The 13,266-nt window shown below is 30.1% G+C and overlaps 1 protein-coding gene across 1 annotated transcript in view; it reads right to left on the bottom strand.

Annotated features, from left to right (window-relative positions):
- The window catches only part of LOC125073968 (cuticle protein 7), a 41,049-nt gene extending 30,364 nt beyond the window's left edge, over positions 1–10,685 (bottom strand). The window contains exons 1-2 of the mRNA XM_047685100.1: positions 10,641–10,685; positions 1,023–1,055 (exon numbers count right to left, since the gene is read on the bottom strand). Of these exons, the coding sequence (XP_047541056.1) occupies positions 1,023–1,043 (21 nt within the window). The 5' untranslated portion in view covers positions 1,044–1,055; positions 10,641–10,685. The remainder of the gene's footprint in view (positions 1–1,022; positions 1,056–10,640) is intronic.
- Between the last annotated feature and the right edge of the window lie 2,581 nt (positions 10,686–13,266).

Genomic DNA, 13,266 nt, shown 5'->3' with positions numbered 1-13,266 from the left:
AATTTAAATTTTATTATTATTTTTTAAATAGTTATAATTTCATATGTAATTGATAATAAAATTACGTTCAGATATAAATATTCAATTTTATTTGGAATTGAAAGCATGCGAAGTTTGCCCTGACTAACTATCAAGTTATCAGCGACAGCGACAGCCAAAACTACAGTTGAAAAAGCTTAAGAAAGGACTATATTACTAGTAATTTACTATTCCGAATTATTGAAATAACTTTTTAACGTGTGACTTTTATAGTCTTATATGTTTTATAGTCATTTTATAGTCCCAATAAAAAACGTATAAAAATAGGTCGTATAATTAAAATAACACTCTTTTTAAATTGATTAAATAATATTTAACTCCATATATACGTATATAATTCTGTTTAGTAGTTTTATATAAACTTTACCACATATTAGAACTCGTGAAAGTTCTTTATTAAACAAAACACTACATATCTACAAAATCGTTTTAATTAAAATACTTAAACGAAATAAACTAACATGAATATAAAATTAGGTCAATAAAAACATATTCCTACCAATTTAAAAATTAATATTTATGAATAAATAATAAAGGTTTTTCCTTCTTACAAACAGTAACAGTCTGACCCACTACTGGGATAAGGCCTCCGCTCCATTTAAGGAGAACGTTTACAAAGACTAACAGAGCGTTAGAAGATTGAAAAAAAATGGAAATCAAAACTTTCCTTATTCATATAGGCTCATAAAAGCAATGAATCGCTAGGTTACAGTGTTGAATTAAATACAAAGCAACCATTGGTTGGGAAAGCAAATTTTATCGAGGAGAATCAGCAAGAAACTCAATAGTTACTCTTTTCCACCATTTTAATTACAGAGTATATTGATAAAGTACAATTAAATTATATAGAACCTGCGTTGAAGTCAACAAATACTAAATTCAAACACTTTTATCTTAAATACATTCCTGTAATATGCCTTATTAATCTATGTTTTTTAACATGGATTTTAAACAGTAATAGTAGTGTATTATGAATAAATTACCTTTCTTATTGAGAAAGACATCTTCGATTCGATCTGAAAAAAGAAAAATATTTTAAAATAACATAATTAAATAATATTTAACGTAAAGACATTTTTTTACAGGATATAAAATGTTCGAAATTTATTTTACGTGTAATCGCAATTTAAATTAAGTTAATTATTAATAAAAATAGTTTTTTTTTTTGTATCATGAAGTAGCAAAGGATTGATAAGTTTAATCCGTGATGGATTTAGAATACTACCAAATATAATTTACATATTTTGTTAAAATTAAATAAAATAATTTAACGTTATTTAACTTTAATATTTTTAAAAAAAATCCAAAGGGTTTAACAATTTATATTACATATTAAAGAAGGATTTTAAAACACTTTCATATCATAAAAAATATTATTATAATCATACTAGTGTGCCTTTTAGTTGATATCTAACAAAGCTCGCGACAAATATAATGATTACTTTTTAGCCAAAATCTATCATTGATGGAAGAAAAATGTTTAAAATAAAAATCTTTCAATATTTTGCAATAAATATAACAGATAATATAAGTTACGATACGATTTATTTATAGTGATAGTTTTATTGACAATTAATTAATAAAATAAATTGATCTCTTTTGTGCCTTGCTGCCATAAATTGAAAACATTAATTTAAATCAGTTAGAAAATATTTTTTATATATATAATCTGTTACGAATTTGTTATAATTTTAATTCAATTAATTGGGAATGATTGTGGGATTATTTATTAGACATTTGCAGTAATTAAATAATTGTGTCGAAATTGTGTATTTAATCGAAAACTTTACATAATGGATTTAAAAAAGTGGATTTATATTTTCAAGTAAATGACGAATGTGAATTGAATTTATAATGACAGTATTGTAATATTTATTTTATTGTATTTGGAACCAAGATCTATGTTTATACAGCCTAATGCATTTTATAAGAGTGAGGATTTATATATTCGATTATAATTTATTGTAATTTGTTGCACGTCCGATCTACTATTGTTTTTTCACGCCTAAGATGAATTTAACGGGTCATTAAAATTTATATAGTTGGAATATTTTAATTCCAATTATTGTTATGACTAACACTGATGATTAATGTTGCCAATGTTAAAAATATATAAGTGTCAGTATGTTAAGTTTTAAGTCGACGACTACAAATAAGTTTATAAAATATAGGTTCAGTTTGTATAATATATTGATGACATTATCTTTATACATAATAGAAGGGTAACACTTGCTTATTGATTGTTAAAATGCGTGACACATTAAAAAACTTCAGAATTAACAAGAGAGTTTTTTTTAAAATATTATTACAATTTTTAAAATCATTAAATTAAGATAATAATACGTTCGTCATTGCATAGTTATGTTAGTTTTTTTTTTTAGTGACACGAAGAAGACTCTGCAGAGGGTTGATGATTTGCACTCGGATAAACATCATGTGTGTAAAAGAGAAATGTATAATTTTATTAATTGTATACCGATAACCGCACAGCACAGTCGGTTAGTATACATAGATAAGGTATATGTGAAATATCAGTCGTTCCTTTGAAGTTATATGTAATAGCGTGTTTGATATGTCAGAATCGTGATGCAGTTATCTTGTAAGGTCGGTGCATTAGAACGCTTTGCATGAATAGGATTTAATTAGTTAGTCTAGACTTATGTTTATTGAAAACTAACAATAAAAAATGTATCTTTGATTTTTTGTGCATATTTAAATGATTGAATTAGCTTGTGCTTTTAATGTGATTAGTACGTATTGACATTTAAAAAACGCAATGCTTATATGGTTGTCGTCCTCAGCTTCGTGTTTTAGGGGTCGGTTAGCAGTTAGTCATAAAAAAAGTAGCCTATGTCTTTCCTTGGAGTTCAAGCTCGCTTTATACCGAATTTCATGCGGTTAAATGCGGTTCAGTGTTTTGGCGGTGAACCATAGACTAGATAGAGTTACTTTCACATTTGTAATATTAGTTTAGCTAAGTAACGCTTTTTTATTGACTTTTGATTTTGATTTTACTAGACTTTCAACAAAAAATGCTGATATACGCGTATTGTTTTCTTTTACGCACAAGGTGAGATCAAAGCTATCGAACACGCCACCTTTATAATTTTCATCATTTTTACTTTTTTATTAGGATACATAATGCAGCAGGTACCGTCCACTCGTCATAATAATTTCTACCACCCAGCAGAAATAATTAGTATAGTTGTGTTTGTGTTTGAATGGTGAGTGAGCCAGTTTAATTACAGGTACAAGGAACGTAACATCTCAGTTTCCAAGACGGTGGCGCATTGTTATGACAGAAATGGTCAAAATATCATATGGCGCTACTGTCTATGGGCGGAAGGCAACATACTATCAGCTGTTTAATTTGCCGGTTAGCCATCCGTCATAAATTACGACGATAATATTGTTACCATATATTGAACTTACGACCTTTGGTGCAGTGCATTGGTGCACCGTACCATATGGCTAACGATACTTATTATTATATAAAACCTTGCACTCTGAGATCTTGAACTTAAGCTTAATATGCTATTGTAAGTATACATACAATGAAGCTTTTAAGTTTGGACAAGGTCGCAAGTTCGATTCCGACTTTGTTTATTTTTTTAATAGGAACATTTTTTAGAATAATGCATTATAGAAGCAAATTTAGGCTAAGTTCAATGTTAATTTAAATATTTCGATCTATACTTATATTTTAAAAGTCAAGAGTTTGTTTGTTTGGTTGAACGAGCTATGCCATTAACTAATGGTCCGATTTAAAAAAAAAAAACAGTGTTTGATAGGCCATTTATCGAGTAAGGCTTTATACTATCAAGCTATGACCAAAATAAGCAAACTCAAACTCAAATTCCTTTATTCAATATAGAAGCATTACACTTTCTTATTGATGGTCAAATTAAACACTAACACAGGTTCGGAAAAGGAAACACCCTGACCTGAGAAGAATCGGCGAAAGAAACTCGGCGGGTCTTTTTTTTTCGTCAAATTAATTATATACATAATTGTATATGAATAGAAACAGCCAGGAGGCGATCGTTTCATTCCCAAGGTGTGCTATCAAACATAAACTCACTAATTGTATAGTAACCTTTCGCACACAAGCGTTCCTTAACAATTTTTTTAAATTTCGCAACATAAGCATTTTGGACGCTTTCTGGGATCCTGTTGTAGAAGCGTATACATTGCCCCACAAAAGAGTTACTGACTCTATGCAGTCGAGTAACAGGAGTAACAAGATTGTGTTTGTTCCTCGTACCAATGTTATGAGAATCACATTTTCTCATAAAAACATTAATATTTTTCCGTACATACAGAACATTACAGAATATACATTGAGAAGCAACAGTCAATATCTTAATTTCTTTAAATTTATACCTTAATGATTCCTTTAATTAAAAATTATTTATGACAGAATTTGTAACTTAGACGAGTGAAGCCGGGACGAGGAGCTAGTATCTCGATACTTAGAAGAATTCTTGCTCGAGAAAGTACTTTGATTAATTTTTTGTATACAGTAGGTAGGTGGGCTGGAAAATTTTATAAGCCAAATCTATATGGGCATACATTGTCGCCAAGGCGCGGGATCTCAGACGTTATATCCCTTGTTAAAACGCGTTAAAATCCTCTTTTAACGTGATTGCTCCGTTATTTACGCTGTGTGATTAACGCGTTACGTTAAAAACACGTTAACAGTGTGTCCGATAACATTACTACGCATTGAATTATCATACACCGCACTGTGTGAGACTTTAAACACGATAGTACCTACATCTTGCGTAGATTGTCAAGTTACTCTAAGTATCGGTAAAATAATTATGTTACATACAGATATGTAACTTACTTTTAATTAGGAACATATTTTTTTGTCGGAGCCGTTTTCATATACTTATGAGAGTCGTAGAGCAGACAGCTCGTTAAAATAGTACGGCTGTAGTTAAGACTACGAATAGATTAGGAATATTCGTCTGGATAACGGATTAGTATTGAGTATATTAAAGCATGCACCATTGTTTAACCACAAACATGTCGCAATCCAAGACTTGAGCTAAGCGCGAGCTATTTGAATGCGCTTTACTGACGCATGCTGTTTACTTAAATCCAATAAAAACAGAACAGTCGATTTGTGCACTCATTAAATTCACTGATTACTAGTTAAAATTCTATTTTAATAAGCTAGCGTTCTGCCTGCGGCTTGCATTTGAATACAAACTAGATATATACAAGCAATATTAAAGTGTTAGAATAAATTCAAATGAGTGCTAAATAATTAGGTATGTTATATTTTTGTTGTTTTGACTTTTATTAAGCTCAAACGATATTGATATTGTGTAACGTTCACACATTTTGAGGATGACTCCTGGCAAAAAAATAAACGATAAATTTATAGTAACAAATAAGCTAACGACTAAAATGATTAAAATTATAAAGTTAAGTATATAGTGTTACTTATCGAGAAATTTTGATAATACCGAGATAAATATTTGTAAATTTAATATTTAATATAGTGATGAAAACTTATACATGTAGGGTTTTCCAAGCTCTTTCATGTATAATATATACATATTTTTTACCCAACCTCTGCGAGTCTATCCAGGCAACTAATTCATATGGTTATATTTTATGTAATAAGCTATCCGTATCGGCTTCACACGAGTACAAATATATCTATATACAACTTTTATATTGAAGAAAAAACATATCATGAAAATTTTCTGTTTATTTTTTCCGGCTAGGAAAGTTGAAATTCTCGGCTTTTCTCAACTATAATATGCATGTAGGTATTATACATATCAGCCTTCCTCTGAAATCTCTCTGTTTATTGATTTATATTTCATTATTAATAATCTCGTACTTTGCTTTTTGCTTTGAACTTTTCGTTTCTTAAGTATGTGTAAGATAAAGTTTTGTCAGCTATCTGTCCACCACACTGGAAAGGGTATTAGAATTACTTCTAAATCTTTTTAAGAGGATAATTGCTTAGCCGTGGAATATTAACTTGAAATACTCTAAGCAAATATAGTATATATAATCCCACAAACCTTAACCTTAGTTTATTCTGCACTCCATCACGTAAACAAAGAACACAGAACGGCCGTTGCGAAATAATCCCACGCCGTACAATTGCGAACGCTGGAGACTAGACATATTGAACAACATCGTTTTACTTTAGAAGACGCGTAATATTTACAAAATATTTAAGAAAAAAATTGAATTATATAAGTTCAAAGTTTTAATTTTTTCAGTTAATCGAATAGGTTCTATTTTTATTTTAGTTCTATATACGTTTATTTGGTGGTAGTTAGTGCGAACCCGCCTAGGTACCACCTGCTAATCACATTCTACCGCCAAACATCAATAAGTGTTGTATTCTGGTTAGAAGGGTGAGTGAGCCAACGTAGCTACAGACACGGGACAAAACATTATTACGTGTACTTAGTTTTATAGTGTGTTTTGTTGCGCCATTAACGAGAATTGCAAACGAAGTTAACGTCAATGCAATATTTTTTTTAGATCAACGCATCTATTCGAAATTTTACGATTATAAAAATGATTTAGTGTTAACGGGTATCCTTGGAAATCCTGGAATCCTTTATAAGCGGAAAATGTCATAGGGCCGTTTAGTAAACGTCACGTCCTGCACTGGTTTATTAAGAAACAGAGGGATTGAATCGCGATTTTCGCATATCGATTACATAAAAAAAAAACTTTACAATACATAAAAAAAATGATAGTAAAAACTTTAAGCTGAAGGTTCCCTTAGCATTGTATTACTTAATATTTCGATGTAAATAAAATAAATTCGATATATAGCTTAGAGAAAAAAAGCTAATAACGATGATAACGGTTAATACTTTGAATATTAATTTCTATTATTTTTTATAGTTTTTTTTTCTATCATATAAAAAAAATAAGTTTTCCGGTAGAGATTACTAAGAAAAAAGTAAGAAACGTAAAGGAAACTTCACGTAAATTCACATCTTAAGACGAGTTTACATTCAATACACTCTTGTATTGCTTGAAATATAGCTTTAAAAATATATTGTATTTAATTTAAGGAAAATAATTTAATTATTTTTATGTTATTATCGATGTGTCATTTGAAGAAAAAAACGGCTTTGATAAAGTCATCCCCTTAACAATATTTTTAGGTACAGTTATAGTTTTACAGTTTAAATAAATAAATGATTTTTTAACGACTCAACAAAACTAAAAAGGTTCCCCATGTTACTTTATGTGTGCAAGTGTATAAATATAGGTGGCAGATGTGAAACATTTGATCATAACCATTTTTTTATATGCAGCTTTTTTTTATTTTCCCATAATGACTGGGACAAAAATCGGCTTAAGCTATTAATATAAGGATTAAAAAAGTGTCGCTATTTCCTTTAGGTATTGTACACCTACATTTCAAAGCCCCACATAAACTGTGTTTGTGGAAGGGACGCGTAAATGCATATTCTAGCGACAAGCAGCTGAGGTCTGTCACTGGATGGATAATTATATTATGCCCTTTCATATAATAATGTCACATCCTGGTCCCTCATAAATAAATCACAGCGAGGACAGCCTACAAATTTATTCATAGTGATTGCCATCTGCAAATCTTCAAGGGCGAATACTTAGCATAGGTTGGATCAATTGAACTGAAGATTTTAGATCATGAATGTGTTTGTGTGTTACACAATAACGCGGTGATATTTGAAAAGTCGAGGCTGTTTAGAGGTATGAGGACTATGCGAATGTAGGCTTAAACTAGTTTAGGTATAGTGTGAAAGGTATTTGTAAGTGCTTTTGAAGGTAGTTAGTGGCGACAACTTGTGTACTCTCCATTAAAATTAGACTCGTGTAAAATTACCATAGGTTCAATAAGAAACGTAATTTTTCATTGTTATTTACTTAAGGCGATTTTTTATCAGTTCTTTATAAATTTGATTACATCAGTCTAAAAATAGTTTCATTGAAAAATACAATTCCGATTTAGCCCTTAACAAAATCAAAATATATTTTATTCAAGTAGGCTTTTACAAGCACTTTTGAATCGTCATTTCACAAACTACATTAAGTGAAGCTACCACCGGTTTGGAATGTAGATTCTACCGAAGAAGAAGCGTCAAGAAACTCGGTAGTTACTCTTTTTCAACATTTAATACACAAAGTTATGTTAGTGAAATACAATTATGTATATCCTGCCTTGAAGTCAACAAGTATTAACTCCACGATTTTTTATCATCTATATAATCTTGTATTGAATAATATGGTCTCTTTATTATTTACAAATGATTTTAATTTAGAAATCGGCAAAGTTAAACATATCTGTGTAATTTTATTACAAAAATATCACTATATCAATTTACAAAAACAAAAAACTTCAAGCCCATTTTCTTCTTTTATATGACTAATTGATTTTTTAATATGCGTTAATGATATTTCGATTTGAGATAAACTTCGAATACATGTGAACACATCAACCCGTATTGGAACAGCGAGGAGGAATTCCAAACCTTCTCCTCAGAGGGGGAGGTATTAGCCTATCTGTGGAACTTTTTCAGACTGTTACATTGCTTATTTTAATTAGTTTACAAGTTAGTAACAAAAAAAAAATGTAAGTAAGAGTAAATGTTCGCAACATGGATATTCTTAGGAACATGATTTTTGATTTTATTTGATTTGTCACCTTTCAAGATGGGAGGTTTAAATTCCACTACGTGACTTCAATGAATGTTCATGTGTAATAAATCTATTTCAATTACATACTTATGTACGAAGTTAGAGGATACTTGAACAATGTATATTTTAAATTTAGAATTAAATTGACTCGTAGAATAATTTTCGACTTCTCCGTCTGATCGTGATGCACGAAATTCGTTAAATAGAGTTACGTGAGTCCAAGGAAACAATATAACTGATAATTTTGTATATTTAAGAAAATATGTAAGAATTAGAATTAATTAAGGCCTGTAAACATTTTAACATTTGCCAATAAATAACAAAAAAATAATAATTAAAGTCTGTAATACTTTCCTGGGGGATATCAAATCAAATTGTCTTTATAAAAAACAAGCGAACAAAATTAAATATAATATTAATCAAAATATATGATCATTATTTGTAATAAGATATAGCATTAGCAGCAAACCTTCTCCTCTCCCTTTGAGGAGAAGGTTTGGAGCATATTCCACCACGCTGCTCCAATGCGGGTTGGCGTTGTCAAATTAGACACATGCTGGTTTCCTCACGATGTTTTCCTTCACCGCCGAGCACGAGATGAATTGTAAACACAAATTAAGCACATGAAAATTCAGTGGTGCCTGCCTGGGCTTGAACCCGAAATCATCGGTAAAGATGCACGCGTTCTAACCACTGGGCCATCTCGGCCATAGGCCATCAATAAGATATAAATTCTATATAATGAATATATGTGTAATTAATTTTATTTGATAAAACAGTCTAACTCTATAGTAGCTTGCAACTAAAAATTGTTAATCTTATCACATGACGATTTAAAAGTAAGAGCTTTATTGATTATTGTTTAATAACTTTGACGTTTAATATATTTTATCTGTAATACAATTATTATTTGTAAATTATAAGTAAGTATTAATTATCTACGCTCAAATATACCCGAATGCCAAGACCACCTATAATCTACGCTATAAAATGTATAAAACGCATAGTTTATAGCAAAATATTTAATAATATATATATAAGATTAAATTATTTTAATTAATACGCTAAGTGTAACCGGCAAGTTTTCCCGCGTAATTTGTTGCAAATAAAAATGGCACCGTGAATTGTTCTTTACCGTCAAATTTTATCTTTGATCGCGAAAGTTCGTTATTTTGGCAAGTATTGATATCATCAATAAAAAAATACATAGTTTTAATATTATTTACTTTTGATTAGGATGAACGTTGAAAGTGACAGTTACAAAAATGTCATCTTTAATCTGTAATATTACAAGGTTTTTTTTTTAATTTGTAAAATGAGTTGCAATATCGTAGGTTCGTGTTTAATACGTTATCTGTTAAAGAATTATGTGGGAAAATTTGAACTGTTTCTTGCGTATTACAAAGACATTATTGTTTCGTCTTAGTTTAGTTTGGTTTTAAATAAACGAAGTCCTACCATGTGAAATTGTCGTGCATAAACAAGTTAATTGAAAATTGTAAAATAATATTATCTGCAAAGTTGAATTAAAAAATCTTATGTACGATGTCTTTTATCTTGCCGACGTTCCGTTTAAGGAATTCATTTACACCATTAAAACGGTTACAACAAATTGACGTCTCATTTGAATAAAGTCGATGAAAATTAACATATATTACAAGCGCAAAAACATTATTCTCTCTATTAACTGCTTTTAGAATAGCTTGTCTGGATTCAAGGGTATTTAGCTCAAAAAAAAAAAATTATATCCATTAATAATGCTTTGGAAAATATTTTGAAAATAATAAAATAAATAGTTATTCATTCATAAAAACTGTTACGTTTAAAATAATCGCGATAGTTCACGAATACATCAACGTTTTCCGTTACACATACCAAGTTGCTGATATTGGCAACACTAAATAACAATAAGTAAAAAGAATCACCTTTATTTTAATCCGTAACACAAACACAACACACACACGCGTGTAACAACGTGTAACGTACAACTGAACTGCGTGAAAGGCAACCACCTTATATAATATTCCTGACGAGACAAGGATGCGTATAGAGGGGAATTCTTCCGGAAGTTTTTTTTTTTAATAGATTAACTTAGATCACGATGCCTCTAAGAAGGTTTAATGTATAATTTTGAGATTTAAAATATAATTGATTAGAGAATATTTTTTATGTATATATAACTAATAGATAATAAAGATCTCTCTAATACAATCTACGGTGATTCTTTTAAAGATTTGTTACGAATCTGAAACACGAAACAAACGAAAATCGCTATTCTTCAGTGGGCAATGAAGGTACAATAGTTCTTGCAAATTTGTGTTAGATTAATCGCTGCGTCAAAAGGCCGTTAATTTAAGTGGTTTTATAATTGAATAATTTATTTTTATGTAACATTAATAGGCGGATTTTTTCCTTATTGTTTGCAATAATTGTAATTAAATGTGTTGTTCATATAAATAATACAATTTGTTAAGCATTAAAAATAAGTATTTCGTTTATATTGCAATCGATGAATTGTTAAAATTTTCCGCCGTAGTTATTCTTCTTCCCGGAAAAAGAGAAAACAAACAAAAAAAGAGTTTTTTTATTAAATAGAAAAATAAATAATTTGTTTCGATTTGATTTATTTTTGAGATAGTTACTGCAAGTTACGTGTTTTTTTATAAAATTTCTATTAAAATAATTAAATATGAAATTTCATTTTAGCCCAGTTCTGTGTGTGTTCTGTGTCTTTGTGAAATTCTGGATTCTCAGACGAGTCTGGATGACATTCATAATGGGGTCATCTCTGTCATAGTTTCATTTCCGCTAAATTATGACAGTTTATTTTACAGTTAAAAAAAAAGCAATTTAAATAGTATAAATCATGACTGCGTAGAATGGTGGCAAGAATGCTAACATTTCCCCATCGAATTGCAATTATCATTCTCTAAGCGAATATTAAGCCCTTCCATCACGAAATGACACAATGAGATAATGTATTTTTAATTAAAGTAAATTAGAGAAAAAGTAAGTCATAATTAATAAAATAACACAATTAATACCGGCTTTTATTTTAATTTAATTTATAAGACAGTTTTTATTTTTATTGCGGCTCTATGTATGTATATCTTAGTCAGTAATTTAAAAAAAAACAAACGCATACTACGTGGTTTTTTCTACATAGTATAAAATAAAGTCGCTTCCCGCTGTCTGTACGCTTAGATCTTTTAAGCTACGTAACGGATTTTAATGCGCTTTTCATTAAACAGAGGGATTCCAAGGTTTATATGTATAGCACATGCAAATTGTAGTTGAGAAAAGCCGAGAATTTCAATTTCCCTAGGCGGAAAAAAGATTTTTCTTTATATATTTTTTCTTCAATCTAAAATTTGTATATAGACATAAATTGTTATATATAGTATAGGAACTGCGTTACTTAAGAAACGATTAGGAAAAAATTTGTTTTTAGGAGTATGTACTTCCCGTTTTGTCCGACTTAAATAAAAAAAAAAACAACATAAGGGTGAATACATCTATTTTCTCTATGTATAATTTGTAGTCGGTTTTTTGTTATTTTTTATTTACTTAATCTTTAATTTTTTTATTTATCTATTTGACTACCTTTGGGGTATAAAGTGACACACTTTAAGTGTATCACTGTTGCTAAACTCTTGCCTCTCAATACACATTCTGTAATGTTATGTGTGTACGGAAAAGTATTATAGATTATCGATTTTTGTTAGAAAATGTGATACTCATTTAACAATAGGATCCTATGAAGCTTTAAAAATGCATCTGTTACAAAAAAAACAACCGTCGTTTGTGTGCAAGCGGTGTATTTCCTCACCGCCGAGCACGAGGTGAATTGTAAACACAAATTAAGCACACGAAATCTATGCGATGCTGAGCCGGGTTTGAACCTGCACGCATCAGTTAAGATTCACTTGTTTCAGTCCCTGGGTCACTTCGAAAATAAAATTTAAGTGTTAACGTACAAAAAATTAAACCATTCCTTATATCGTAAATGTTACACTCGCATATGGAACTGTTACACTGGCTCACTGACCGATAAAACCGGAACGGAGCGATACTAAGTATTGCTGCTTTGCGTTAAAATATGTGATAAGTGTGTTCCAGACGGGTTTGCACAGAGCCCTACCACAAAGTAGGTAAATATTATTCCGTGATATAATTCTAGTATTAGATTGAGGTCAGTAGTTTTATGTGTCTGCATATTGTTATATATCTTATAATTATGTTCATATTGTTTGAAGCAAAAAAAGGACCTAAATAATCGTGTCTTACGTCAAATTTCTTTTTTGTCCCATTTGCTATCGAAACACTTGGCCCTTGGAGTAATGGTGCAAAAAGCTTCATCAATAGTATAACATCTCGCCTTATTGCCTCCACTGGTGACAGGAGGGCTGGTGGCAGGAGCATATTCCACCACGCTGCTCCAATGCGGGTTGGCGGAATACACATGTGGCAGAATTTCGTTGAAATTAGACACAACTCTTAACATTTCTTGCATATATACTGGCAACCGCTTAATATGTTATCCCTTATATC

Source organism: Vanessa atalanta, chromosome 26 (assembly GCF_905147765.1).
Source record: "Vanessa atalanta chromosome 26, ilVanAtal1.2, whole genome shotgun sequence".
NCBI classification, from domain to species: Eukaryota; Metazoa; Arthropoda; class Insecta; order Lepidoptera; family Nymphalidae; genus Vanessa; species Vanessa atalanta.
This window is presented reverse-complemented; position numbering and strand designations above follow the sequence as displayed.